Source organism: Otolemur garnettii, unplaced genomic scaffold (genome assembly GCF_000181295.1).
Source record: "Otolemur garnettii isolate 467f Iridium unplaced genomic scaffold, OtoGar3 scaffold00078, whole genome shotgun sequence".
NCBI lineage: Eukaryota > Metazoa > Chordata > Mammalia > Primates > Galagidae > Otolemur > Otolemur garnettii.
Window position 1 is genome coordinate 8,155,106 of NW_003852473.1, and position 15,215 is coordinate 8,170,320.

At 32.9% G+C, this 15,215-nt stretch overlaps 1 protein-coding gene across 4 annotated transcripts in view; it reads right to left on the minus strand.

Annotated features, from left to right (window-relative positions):
- The window catches only part of ECT2 (epithelial cell transforming 2), a 67,820-nt gene that overhangs the window by 2,566 nt on the left and 50,039 nt on the right, over positions 1-15,215 (minus strand). For 3 of the 4 annotated variants that reach the window (XM_003794289.1, XM_003794290.1, XM_023515761.1), the window contains 4 exons: positions 14,007-14,145; positions 12,497-12,651; positions 3,344-3,451; positions 2,218-2,364 (listed from right to left, as the gene is read on the minus strand). In XM_003794289.1, coding sequence (XP_003794337.1) covers positions 2,218-2,364; positions 3,344-3,451; positions 12,497-12,651; positions 14,007-14,145 — 549 coding nt within the window. Of the gene's footprint in view, positions 1-579; positions 848-2,217; positions 2,365-3,343; positions 3,452-12,496; positions 12,652-14,006; positions 14,146-15,215 lie in introns of all 4 variants that reach the window. The other variant, XM_023515760.1, reaches the window with a different exon arrangement.

A 15,215-nucleotide genomic window follows, 5' to 3' on the forward strand; every position in this document is an offset into this window, starting at 1 on the left:
AAAAAAAAAAAAACTCAGTTGGCAAGGTACTACCATTCAAGTGATAATAAAACGACCTATATAACAGTTTATATTTTTCTCAGGTGGCACTCTTACGAATTGCCATATTAAAATCATAAATCTTATATAAATGCCATAAATCTAGCATTAAGAATCAGATCTGGAAATATACATCCACTACTCATGGCATTACTATTCTTTAAAATGATCATTGTTCTATTATAAGAGGGACTCAACCCAACAAATGCAAACATTGTTACCTAATTCTCTGTACCCTCAAATTAACCCAAAACAAAAATAAAAAATAAATAAAAAGTAAAATGATCACAGTCCTAAATAAGAAAATTTCCAAAGTAAATTTTCATTTCATTTTTTTCACACTTAAAAGTAAATTACCTTCCAAAAATATTTTTATGTGCCAACATGTAGAGAAACTGTATTAAACCTCAATTGTGAATTCAAAGCAGATATAAAGTGTAACTTACAAAGTCCCCACCCAACCAATGAGTTATCCACCGGAGAAAGAACACTTCCCTGTTTTTCCATAAACACAAATCTCAGATAGCTAATTACGCTCACATCAAACTTCATGAGGCTTGCTTCCATTAGTGCTTGGCAAATCTCCTAATTCTTCACAAATGTCAAAGATGACGTGAAAAGAACCTTTTTTGAAATTTGAAAAATCAATATTTCCTTCTAGTATCTCTGAAAAACTAGGTTGGGAGGCAGAATGACGTGTGGATGGAAACCAGGAGTATTTAGCGTGCCCACCCGTAGAGCCTGAGCGCTGAACATTAACATGCTTAGTAAATCCAATTACATTGCTTGTGGAAACAGAACGGGTAATCTGTTAGAACAGAAACAAGCATTTGAGAAGAAGACATGAATGTTTTTAATATATTTCAGGTGTTCCTATCATTTGAAAGGCAATAAAATTTACAATATTTACTATAGATGCAGGAAATAAACAAAGGATAGTACTCTGACCTTGAAAATGCTTATAATCTAATTTTAACAAGTGAATATTTATCTATATTTTGTCAATTTTGATTAAATTATTTTGCAAATATTTACATTATCAACTAGCATAATTTCTCTCCCATTGGTTAAGGTTAACTTTGATCAAAAACCTATGTAAATATACTAACAGATTTAGCCATTAACTCTTTGATGTGTTAACTAAAAACTTTAACTAGCTTCTTAAAAAATATTAGTATATGTCTTGCCTGTATATATTTTATATAATAAAAAGTAACCACTTATAAAACAGAGCCCTCATAATGTGCCAACGCACTTTACATATAGTAACTCATTTAATCCTTACAACTACTTGAGACTCATTTTATAGATAGTGAAACTAAAACACAGAGATCTTTAATAACTTGCCAAAAGTCATAAAACTAGTAAATAGCAGAGCAAGGATTTGAACACTTGGGTTCCAGAGTTCATGCTCTTAACTACTATGCAAAAGGCCTCTCAGTATACAGTCACATCAAATGCCTGTGTGACTATACGACACACACATATATGTTATGTAGGCCTTACAATAACAGAACTGGATAAGGAAGCACAATTAACATCTTTTCTTGCACCTGCAGATTAGAGAGAAGAAGAAATGTGCTGAAGGACACACAGTGAAGAAGAAACAGCCCAATTGCTTTTCTTAACCTCGATAGGTTAGGATAATAATTTTACAAAAACAGATGTATCACTCAAATACTTGGTGATAAGAATACATGTTAGAAAGCCACTTGATATTAATACCTAATAATTCTGTGTTTAATGGAAGTTTGTGTTGTTCAGAAAACATTTAAAAATATATACATGAATTTAGAGCTCAGATCATCCTCTGAAATTCAGTGTCAGAGGTTACAGTCTACTCATCACAGACATTCCTTATTGTAGAAGGAATAAAACAGTTTCTGCTACGTTACTGAAACCAATCTGTATAAACAGAACCACAGGTATTAATATTAGTAAAGAGATAGGCCACATTGAAACATCTTTCTTTTCTAGAGATTTTAGAATACATTTCAATCCCAATAAAATGTCATATCAAACTACGTGTTAAGTATGTCTCTAGTTCATTAATAGTAAGGTTTTCTCAGTTGCCTTTACCCAAAAAGAGGTTAGAAGCTTAAGGATACATAAAAATGGTGGAAGATATTAATATTTATTAAAAGTCAACAAGTTCCATACCAATTGAGAACCACTTACTGCTAACGATGATGTGCTGGACAGACGACTCACAACATGTTTATCACTACTGGGAGGGCTTTTTCCCTCCACTGAGCTGTGGGAAGTCATGAGAGCCCTTCGTAGAGCTCTTTTTGGAGTTTTGGAGAAAGAAAATGCTCTTGTAACCTACAAGTAAAAAGAGTTACCATAAGGTAAGCCTGGACAAATGTAACATAGCTGATAAGAATGTTTATATGTAAAAAAGTAAAAAATATATGAAAAGTTTTCTACTAATAGTATGTGGCAGAATTAGAATCTCTTTGGCACAAAGCAGTGAGAACAATTTTGTAGACTACTCCATCTTGCAGTAAAAGAGCATTGTAGTCCAATGGAAAAAGGATAAAGAAAAAAAACCTAGCCTTGGAGGAAAGAACCTTGGGTTTTTGTCCGACTCAGTCAGAGTGGTCATGAGATCTTTAATACAAAAAAATCAACAGAAATCTCCTTTCCTTATTGTAAGAGTTCACTTGAAATATCATTTAATATGTTTGTTTGTTATACATAATACATATTAAATAAGGGAAGATATGGAGATGACCTAACATACAAGGCCTTTCTACAAAGAGAAAGAAAACAAAACTTATAAATTTAACAAAAGAGAATATGGCTGCAAATTTCCCTTAGAACACTAAAATTCTAGTTGTACTTTCAAAAAGCCCCATTTACCAATGTACTTATACAGTCCTCAACAACTCTGAGAAGGTTAAGTAAGGAATTGTCTCCAACACGAGAAAACTAAAACATACGTCTAGGGTCAGGAACAGATTACGAGTCTCCTGTCTCTTATCATGTTACATTTGCTGAAAAATATCTGAGATGGTATTTAAAAGGAACATACACATACCCAGATCTAAACATCAACAGTACATTTCTACTGAAGTATAATTCATAGTATTATCACTATGACAAGAATAGGAGAGATAACAAGTTATAATTACTAAGACAAAGAAATCACTGAACTAAAACTATTGTCTCTGTGAGAACAGCTTTGTTGTATAGATTATCTTTACACTGGTGTCTATGGCAATATTATTTGACTATTCTGGACTATAGTCTGGAAAATATACTGTAGAGCTATGTCAAATAATAATTTACAAAAACTCACCTTTTTTGAAGTCTTTTTTATTGCTCTAGAAGCTCTACTCAATGTACTGTCCATATCTTTTGTATTTACTTCAAAGGATTCTGGATCAGCAGTGTAAATAAGATTCTCCTATTAAAAAATAATACTCTTTTTTATTATTTTAAAATAAAAAGCATAACAGTTCCTAAAAATCAAACCATCACATATATTTGTACATATAGGAGTACCTGCAAATAAAGCTACTCCAGATTTTTGATGAGCTTGATGTTTGATATATAATCTCTTTTCTGAAATGTCCAAATTTAAAGATAGTGGGGAAAAAAGCATTCAGTAATGAATAATTTGTTGCAAGAACCATACATACCAAAGCAACTGAAGACAGACCTCAATATAAATCTTACTAAGCTAGAAATCTAAAACTAACAAGCTAGAAATTTAGAAGACTTAAACTTAATGCTTAAATAGTAAGCATTTCTACAGAAATAGAAGTCTATTACAGAATCAATATTACAAATACTTTCCTTGATATGATCTCAAATAAGGATTTAAACTTTCTTCCTTCGATTAGCATTTGTAAGGATTCTAAATCAGAAATTCTAAACTTGTCATCAAGAACTCTTAGGGTGACAATGGATAGAAATCAGGGTGTATGCAAGTCCCCTGCAAGTGTATGCAAAATTCTGGATGCACATGTGCAAAGTGCATTTTTCTAAGGTGAGAGTTCACAACTTATACCACATTCCCAAAGAAGGTAAAAACCTCATATACCCACTAATCTATTCTATACTTCTATGAGATCAGCAGAGGCTAGGGAGGTTTGGAGGGCATGGGAGATGGGGAGAAATTGGTTAAGGGGCGCAAAATTAGCTAGATGAAATGAGTTCTGATGTGCTACTGCACAGCAGGGTGACTACACAGTGTCCTTCAGAATAACTAGGAGAAGATATTGAATGCTCACACAATGAAATGATGAACCTAAGAGGAACAGGCATTCCAGATACTCTAACCGGATCACTATACATGTATTGAACATGTATACACTGTACCCCATAAATATGTACAATGATGTGCCAATTAAAAATAAATGTTCAGAAATATCTCACATAGGCCAAGAACCACTGAATCACTAAAAAAAGGTGACTCACCTCAAAGTACTATCAATTCAAAACATTACTTCCTTGTTATGGTTGGCCGTTCACAAGAAAGTCAATCAGACAAAATGTTTTTGCACAGTCCCATAACCAATTTTGCATAAATCTAGACCATGATTTGGTAAATTGCCTTGTGGTATAAGACTATACCAGCACTATCATCTTGCAGCTAGAGTGAATTTTATACAACCATGTCATAGTTGTTTTTTCTGAACATTTTCTTTTTTTCTTTTTTTAAGAGACAGAGTCTCATTTTGTCGCCCTTGGTAGAGTGCTGTGACGTCACAGCTCACAGCAACCTCCAGTTCTTGGGCTTAGGCAATTCTCGTATCTCAGCCTCCCAAGTAGCTGGGACTACAGGCTGAACATTTTCTTATCTGCAAAATGTGGAAACTATCTAGGGTACACTCAACCCATACAATCATAAGGCTAAAACAGGATAATGCACAGGAGTACTTTGAAATCAAATGCTAAGCCTCTTTACAAATAGAGTTGTTAAGTATTATACTCTACAACTATAATACTTGCTTTGGCGCTCTATCCTTGATACCCACAGTCAGCATTGGTTTTGCTAAAGCTTTTCTAATTCTATCATTTGAACAACCAAATCCCCTCTACCAGCCCAGACCTGCTCTTTCCACCTGATCCACTTGTGAAGTGACTCTTGGTTGCTTATTTAATCCCAATCAGGTAAGAGTACTCGCCACTGCCAGCATCTTCCAAAAACAGCATAATTATTTTTTGAGTTAAAAAGAAATTTAGCAGGTTCAGCACCCGTAGCACAGTGTTTAGGTGCCAGCCACAGATACCGAGGATGGCGGGTTTGAACCCAGCCCAGGCCAGCTAACCAATTACAACTGCAACAAAAAATAGCCAGGCATTGTGCTGGGCATCTGTAGTCCCAGCTACTTGGGAGGCTGAAGCAAGAGAATCACTTAAGCCCAAGAGTTTGAGGTTGCTGTGAGCTGTGATGTTGCAGCATTCTAGTTTGCGACACAGGGAGACACTGTCTCAAAGAAAAAAGAAAGAAAAATTTAGCAAACACATATTTTTTTTTTTTACAATTTTTTTTGGGGGAGCCAGGGCTGGGTTTGAACCCACCACCTCTGGCATATGGGGCTGGCGCCCTACTCTTTTGAGCCACAGGTGCTGCCCAGAAAACACAAATTTAAAATAAATTACCTTTAACTCTACTAACCAATTACTACCATTTTGGTATGTTTCTCACCGATATTTTTCTACATGAATAAAAATGTTTTTAATAACAAAATTTGAATCATACTATTCAGTTTTGTATTTTATGTTTTTCAGTGTGCTGTACATTGTATTTTTTTATGTCATTAAATATTCAAAGGAATTACTCTTAACAAACAGCTGATAAATCTTTTTTGATTATACTATAATTTTATCATTCTACTCTTTTTATGCATTTAAAGTAGGGTAATGGAGAACTATTATATAATAGGTACAGAGTTCCAGTTGGAAAAATGAAAAGGTTCCAGAGATAGATGGCAACAATATTGCATAACAGTTAATGCCATTTAATTGCACACTTAAAAACAGTTAAAACTGGGATATATTATGTTATGCACATTTTACCGAAATTAAAAAAAGAAATAAGCTAAAATCTATGTATGTAAAAACCACGTGTGATTTCTAAGCTAGAACACTTAGAGTTGAAAAGAAGAGTGTGGAAGTTCCTGGTGGATAAAAAGGTATACTATTTCAACTTCTACCTTGCCTCAATAGCCTTCAATAGTTTTCTTTAAAAAATTTCTTGTAATTTGGTGTGTAAACAAAAAAAGAAATGACATATTGCTCTATTAATCTGTAGAGCTTTAAATTACTGAAGTGTGTTGCTTTTTTTCCCCCATGTTTTCTGGCTCTTAAAGCTTTCTTATTTGTGAATTATCTACTTATATACTTTTCCCATTTTTAAATTAGTGTTTAAGTACTAGTGCTTTTATTTAATTATACAAAAAACTTTTAATGAAAGGAAATAATTTGTGAAGTTTTTGCCAATATTTCCCCCAATTTTACTTTGCCTCTAATTTTATATTCCTAATTATTTTAAGAGATTTTAGTTTCTTTGTTAAACTCTATAGATACGCATTTTTTACTCTTACACTGCTTCTCAGCCTACAAAATACTTCCTACTTAAAAAAGCTAATATTTGCCACCTACATTTTTATAGGTTTTTAGAATGGTTTCATGTTTTCACATTTAACTCTTAATTTATCTATAATTTATGGGACACAAGGTTAGAATATACATCTAATATTCTCTAATGCTTAACCAATTGTCCTAGCATCATGCTTTAACAACCTTAGTTAAATGTCTACATTTATCATACAATAAAGTCTTCTTTCAAGGCCATTTATCCTTTCCATTGGTGCACCTATTAATTTTTTAATCAGTACCATGTTCTGATCACTGTAACTTTAGAAGTACAATTTTATGTCGTATAAAGAAAGTACTGTTTCCTAAATGTTCTTAGGTATTATTGCTTTTTCTTTAAAAATCATCTTTGGAATCATTTTAAAGCCAAAAGTTCCCTACAGGATTTTATAGATAGCAATAAATTTATAATTTAATTAAAAATGAACCATCACCTTTGTGTTTAGTCAGCATTCTCATTCAGGAATATCACAGGTCTCTTAAGCACTGTAGCTTTCTTAAAATAGCTTTTATGAATTTTTTATAAGGCCATTCATAGATATTTTTAATAAAATTTTACTGGAAAGAGATCTGTACTTTCCGATTACTACCAGGATAAAGGAAAACTACAGTTATCCATGTATTTACATTTTAATTGGCTATTTTACTAAACTGTGGCATAAGTTCTAATAGTTTTCAGTTGGTTCTTGTCAGTTACCTTGCAAAATAATTCTGAATACTTAACACCTCTTGCCAATCCGTGAGAAACAAAGCAGTGAGGAATGTCATTCAAGCTCAGTCTCTATTCCCAAGCCCCCCATCCACACATACCTGTAAGGTTATGCTTTAGTAAGATTTCCTACTTTCCCAGTAGAGGAATCACAGTTACTATATTGCTATATGTGTGGCTAAGCACAGCTATGTCTTTACTTTCATGAACTTAATTTTGTTTTCATTTCATTCCATCTTAAATTTTGATTTCAATCAAAAAATATATATTAAAAACTTACAATCTGACCATAAGATACAGAGGTAAATTCAGAAAAATGTTTTGACATTTAAATATATTTTCCTCAAAGAAATCATAAATGTTTAAGGTGATAGATATGGTAATTATCTGGACCTGCTCATTATATAATGTATATGCATTAAAACTATACCCTATAATCATACTGTACCTATAAATATATACAATTGTGTCAATCATAAGTAAAATAATTAATTAAAGCTAAAATAAATAATAGTAATAAAATAATACTATAAATAAAATAAAATAGTAATTAAAAAGATAGGGGATGCCCATAGCTCAGTGGGCAGGATGCCAGCCACATACACCCAGGCTTGTGGATTCAAACCTGGCCCGGGGCCACTTAAACAACAATGACAACTGCAACAACAACAAAAAAATACCCAGGCATTGTGGCAGGCGCCTATAGTCCCAGCTACCTGGGAGGCTGAGGCAAGAGAATCGCTTAAGCCCAAGAGTTTGAGGTTGCTGTGAGCTGTGATGCCACGCTACACTCTACCCAGGGTGACATAGTGAGACTCTGTCTCAAAAAAAAAACTAAAATAAGTGTATTTTCCTCTATTATGTTTCATTTTTAAACTACAAAGTAATTTGTCAATATTCATTGGAATTGGTTAACTTATAATGTTTTTAAGAACTAAAAGACAAGAAAGCCAACAAAGTTAGCTGGAAAGTACAAAAAGAGAATTTATTAAAAGTGACTGGTTACAAATTGAACATACATCTATCAAAGATTCATCTATTTACAAAACAACTTAGAAACAGCTAAAATACTCTTCTTTTATGATAGTATAAAGAGAAAATTACGTAGGAATAAATCTAATAAGAAATGCATGTTTTTGAAGAAAACTTTATTCTTATAGTTCTAGAAAGATACCAAAGGAAGCACCAAAAATCATACCTCTGAAAACAAAGACTGGCTAGACATAAGTAAGAAACGTATATTTTATTGCAATATGCTCTTATATATTTTTTTCCTTAAGTACAAATAGTTATCTTTTGATTTAAAAGTGATGGTAAAAATCATAGCATACATATAAAACTAAATATTATTAATTTAAATATACTCTTTGCATAACATGTTTATGCAAAATGTACCAAAATTTTTCTTTCTTTTCCTTTCTTTCTTTTTTGAAAAGAGATTCCACCTAGTTATAGTGCCCGGGCAGGAGAACCGCAGCCCTAGGCAAAATGTATCTATCTATGTATGTACAATGAAACTAAACTCCAAGTGTGTTTAATTTTGAGGAAATACTCTTTATAATTAAGGCCTCTGAAATTTAAATCATTAGCAGATGCTAATAAAAAAAGGGCTTCTCAGTTTTTCCTACTCTTACTTTAACTAAGCATTAATAACCACCTATGAGCTAAAAAGGGAGAAGGGGGCATCATTTTTTCTCTCCAGAAACAACTAAATTACTTCTGATTTGGAGGAGTGAAAAGATACAAGATCTTTTACATTCCTAAAAGATTCTGAGTTCAGAGTAACTAAAAGGCTAACCAGTTTACTAAAGTTAAAAATACAACAAAACTGTCCCCTAAGGTGTAAATATGAAGTTTTGTGGCTCTCCCTGGCATAGAGGAGAGTACATTATGGGCAGGAGTGAAACTTCCTAGACTTCTGTTACTTTTTTTTTTTAAATGATTCCCTCCTTTCTTCCAAAAATGTTTTTCCTTCTTTTTAATCTATTCCTCTAAATTTCTAAAACAAAATAAAAATAAAATTTATAGCATAACCAAAACTCATTTTTAATAACAAATACATTAAAAAACATACTTCTTCAAAATATGTCAAACATTTAAGAACCTTTGGAAGGGCAGGAATTTTCCTAATCCAGCCCCTAATTCACCTAGTTTTGAAGATAGACTTCACAAGTTTAAGACTAAAAAGTAATAATCAATCTCTCCCATTAACATACATAATAGTAATTACAGGAGAAACTAAGCCTCAGCTATAAATTTTAGAACTTTATTCCTGAGTGTTAACTCACAGGACATTTTCTAGCATTTGACATCGTAAGCAATGAACTCGTCTACTTGTGAATTATCAGACCCTTTCTCTCCCTAAACTCTCCTCTCCTCTTAGTCCTTAATCTCCCAGATGCGAAAGCAAAAATAACTACTACCATGTGCCCCCTTCTTCAGCTTGTTACTCAATGATTTCCTCACTGGAATCTGCGGGTTCGAGTTTCTAATTTGGCCAAATTAAAGTAGTACCAATAACAGGCACTGATGTTAACAATGTTCTGCACATACCTAATAACTAGCAGAATAGTTATACTTTTAAGTACAAATCATATTAACTTGTTATAAATATCATGGGCTCATAAGCACAAACTCTTTTCACATATGTTCTATTTCCAATTTATTCCTCACACAGTTAGAAATTCTACTTACAAGTTTAAAAACTAAGAATGAGTATTGCAATTCATAAGTAGCCAGTAGTGATTTGACCACTGTGTAGAAAAGTTTGATTTTTAAAGGAAATATAAATAGTGGCAAAAGTACTGAATTGTACCATATGCATTCAATTATCAAGTTACTTCTAAACTTACCAAATTGGGAAGGTGGGTATCATTGTCCATATTCATTTGTTAGTAAGATTATACTTTTGATACTGTATAGAGGTTAGAAATTTGTAATGTCCTCAATAAAGCTACCATCTGACCTCAGGTGACATATGAACCGTAAGAGAATGAATGCAATTAGAGATTACATGCTGGCAATAGCTCTCTCTATATATCTACTGTATATGGATTCTGAATAAGATTTTAAATAAATTTAAACTTTAATCTGTAAATTCTGAAATAGCAGAATATGGGACATGATATCATTGGAGAAAAAAACTATCATGAGGGCTTGACTAAAAATGAGAATATCTAGATTCTTTTTAGCTTTACACTAATCAGTCATTGCTCTTGGCCTTAGTTTCACATATAAAATAATGATTTAGATTAACTTTTCTTTTAGCCTGAAAATTTTAACTCTGAAGTCATTTACAAAAGGGTTCAATGAATAAAATAATACAGAAGAAACTAGCTGTGTTTATATTACTCTTTTAATTAAGCAAGTTCAAATTATTTAGACAGTGGTTCTCAAGCTTCCTAATGTCGCGATGTATTTGCATTGTTAAAAAGGGGTCACAACCCTGAGGTTGAGAACCACCGATTTAGGACATCAAAAATATATACACTAAAAAGACAAAAGCTACTAACTCAAGAATCAGATTTTTATATCTTTTACATCTTTTGTACATATATATTTAGCAATACTTTCTCTTCAATATGGGAAAATGTTCTAAAATAAAACATTTAACTCAGTGCTTTTAAAAAATTTACTACATGTAGAATTTTAAATGCAGGAAAGGGCTTAGCTAAAGTCACTAAACCTCTGAATTTATAAACGTATTTCTTAAGAACAAGATTTCCACATAGAAGAATTTTGTGATCTAAGTATAAATCAGAACATAGTTAAACATTTGCTGCCATCTTGTGGCTTATTTTACTTCATAAAATTTTACCATTCACCGTCTATATCTCAGTTCTAGTATTGGCAATCTCGTGGCTAGTTAATTCAATAGATTGCATTTTAAGAGAAATTTCCCATTAATTTGACATTTCAGTATTAAGGTTATACATATGAAAATGATTATATGATACACACAGTCTGATATCCTGATAAATCCAGGAGTTATTTCCATAATTAGGAATTACTATAATGTAAGGAAGCCCATCTTATATATGGATACCCAGAACTCTGAAAAAAATTCTTTATTAAGGAATTGTGTAAGCCTTATAGCAAAAGCTAGTTCTCCCATTTTTTCTAGCTGGCATTATGGTGTACATGCTAGCATTTTATTTCCCTCTATGAACCTATTTTGTGAAAAAATAATTTTTTATTTGTAATAACATACTTGTGGCTCACAGAAATCCAAAATGAGAAAAACAAACAAACAAATCAAAAAGTCTGATTCTAAAAACGTTGGTAGAGGGTTTTAATTATTTACCTTATAAACCACATTATACTTCAATATCTTCCAAGGTCAGACTTAACTATGACAAAATGTTTTATTCCCATAAAAATGTCTAAGGCAATCTCAGTTACAGTACTATTGTACTGAACAGGGTCATCTACCTTATATTATACCAATACATTCTCTCAACCTATGTCATTTGTGCCCAGATTAAGAGTCTATATAAGCCTATTATTGTCTCTCACACATACGGAGATGAGGAAATCAAATTATATTTTAGGGGGTCTAGATTTTATCCAAGATCTCCTACAGGCTACCTGACATCCAGCAAAGTCATTTAACTTCAATATTTTGATTTTTCATCTATTTTCACTTTAATCTGTATAATAATTATATATTCATAATATATAATTTGACTTTAAGAGGCTGGCATGAGAAAAATGGATTGTGACAATCCATCTATTGCTTTCCATATTTAAGGAAAAAAAAGAACAAATATTCTCTGTTTACTAATAGCCACATTTAAGAGCGCCAGTGAAAATCACAGGGTATATTACAAAAACTCCAAAGCCTCACTAAATCAAAGGCACAGAAGATATAAGACTGTGAGGGCCTATCTGTATATAAGCTATGGACTGCAAAAATACTTATGTCTGAATTTTAAAAGTCTTTTCCAGAACAACTTGTTAAACCAGTGTTTCCAAATATACACAGAACTAAAACACTCGTAGTAAATAAGCCATTAAAAATGTACAGGTCTATCAGTGTGAAAAATAGGGGCCTACAAAGAAATACAAAGGAAGTTTAGCCTGACTGTGCTGACCCGGAGTTTAAACCATCATTATAATGCTGGTTACAGAACTTACAGCATCAGCTTTGCAAATGGTATTGGCTACATGTCGACACAGCATCCTTAGCCAGTCTTCTTTTGGAAGTTCATCTGATGTCATCTGGAAACTGAGCAGTATGTTTGCCTGCTCTGTTGGGGGCCTCACAAGCAAGGCAAAAGCATTGTGGCAATCTAGGGTTCCAGAATAATCATAAACATTCAGTGTTACTCCTTAGAAAATGACAGATTTATACAAATTTAATTCCCTCAGAGCAACAAAATTTCAATGAAATTATTTCTTCTTTACACTCCTGACCCCTCTGTTTTCAACTAGACAAGAATATCATTACATTAAATCAAAGTACTGGAAAGAATAATAGTAATAGTACACTATGTAAGGAACAAATATTGATAACTTAATTACATTAAGTTAATATAATATATTAAGCAATATTTCCATGATATTTAATCTTTTCTATAATAGAGTTTAAGAATAATTAGATCAAAAGGGGAAGATGTGCATGGGTTATATGCAAATATAATGCCATTTTATATCAGGGACTGGAGCATCCACAGATTCCAGTATTTATGGGAGGTGCTAGAACCAATGCCCCATGGAAGATGATACAATGTAACCTTTCATACATCTAAAATTTGAGAACTAAGTGAAAAAAGCAACATATATTTTGCTGTTCAAGTTTGCTTTAAGAATCATTTCTCAGGCAGTAGCGCCATCGCTCAAAGGAGTAGGGCACAGGCCCATATGCTGGAGGTGGTGGGTTCAAACCCAGCCCCAGCCAAAAACTGCAAAAAAAAAGAATCATTTCTCATGAATTGAAACCTTTCATCATTAGAGGAATCAGTGATGGACAAAGCTTACATTGTAAAAACATATGCCCAATGTCCAGGATATGGCCATACACATATAGTACCAACTTCCAATTAAACATGGCATTGTTTTAGGTAAACAATTTTTGGCAATTTCAGGCCTGCAAAGGACTCTCCCTAATAGCATCAATGATAAGAGTAAAAATGGTCCTTAATACATACTTGACCCCTTATCAAGTCTACCAGTAACTTTACGTATACTTATTTCACTTGCATCTATTCTTGATCCATATCCTAAACATATCCCTAAAAATGCAGCCACTGGCAACAGGAAAGTTGTTAAGATATGAAGTGCAGGTAATAGACCCAGTTACCTCTTTTGCATCCTGAAGAAAACAAAGTAAGTTTTCTTTAAATTTTAGTGTGAAAAAAAGGCTAAGTTTGGGCACTATTTTAATGCATAGCCATTTAAGAGCTCTTGAACTCTTAACAGATGAGGATATCTTATAGGTTGAAACAGACTTTCTTCTGACAACATAAAAAAATGAAGTATGTCTCTAGAAAAGGAATTGGAATAGAGGTACAAGAACAATTTCTTTAGCAGAATCAACCATTTAAAAGATAATTTACCAGTTTAAAAAAATTCATAATGGAGTTAATTAAACCTACAATAAATATGAGCTACTTTTAGTCAACCAATAGTTCATCAAGGAGCATACCTTCTGTCTCTCTTATGTCCAGCACCTTCTTAATCTGAGAAAGAGGCATTAGATGAATATGCTTAAGAGAGGCTGGAGGTCGGGCATGGCCATGAGGACTCCTAAAATTACCAATAACCTTATGCCGTTTTCTTGCTATCTGATTATAGAAAATAAAAAAGTCATCATCAGTAATATGAATAATACAGACCAACTACTTAAAGATAAAATAGCAATAAATATATGAATCTATATAAAACTCATTTAACTATATATAAAACATTCTAAAATTGCTATAGTGTAAGCAGATTTACTAGGTGACAAAATCATATAACAGTGTAGCAGAAACGCCCATGTTTATATAGGAACTCAAAAATCAGGAAAACAGCCAAAGGAATATTGTGTCTGGAAAAGGTTCCAGAAGTAGGAAAGAACTAGCAGCACTGTGAGAAGCAATAGAATCAAACAATGAAGGAATCTATTCTTTTTTTTCTTTTAAGAGACAGAGTCTCACTTTGTCACCCTTGGTGTGCCATGGTGTCACAGCTCATAGCACCCTCCAGCTCTTGGGCTTAGGTGATTCTCTTGCCTTAGCCTCCCAAGTAGCTGGGACCACAGGTGCCTGCCATAACACCCAGCTATTTTTTGTCACAGTTTGGTCGGGGCCGGGCTCAAACCCACCACCCTTGGTATATGGGGCCGGCGCCCTACTCACTGAGCCACAGGCGCTGCCCGATGAAGGAATCTTGAAACAAAAGCCTTGAGTTTAGAAGGGGAACAGCTGTTTTGGATAAATGAGCAAATAACATCTATGGTTCCTACTGTCATATTTATACACTATTGAGAAAGGGAAATATTACAAACGTAATTAAATAATACATTAAATAACTGATATAAATTATAAATTCAAGATGTTGTGTTAGGATATAAGTTTACCTAAACTGGGATCTCATTCAAAAGAAAAGAGGCAAAGTAACAGTGGAGAAGACAGGAGCAAAACTAGAAAGGACCTTGTGATTCCTGATGTTCTATGAATTGTATAAGATCTTTAAATTTTTTATTTTTACTTCCGTGAAAGCTTAGTATATTATTGTTAAAGAACATCTCTTGTTCTTTTGTTAAAGAACATCACTTTTACAATAATAATTATCAACTGAAATATATTAACATAAAATGACTTTAGTTTCAATTACTTACTAAAATAAGACAGATTGGTCATCACATAAATAT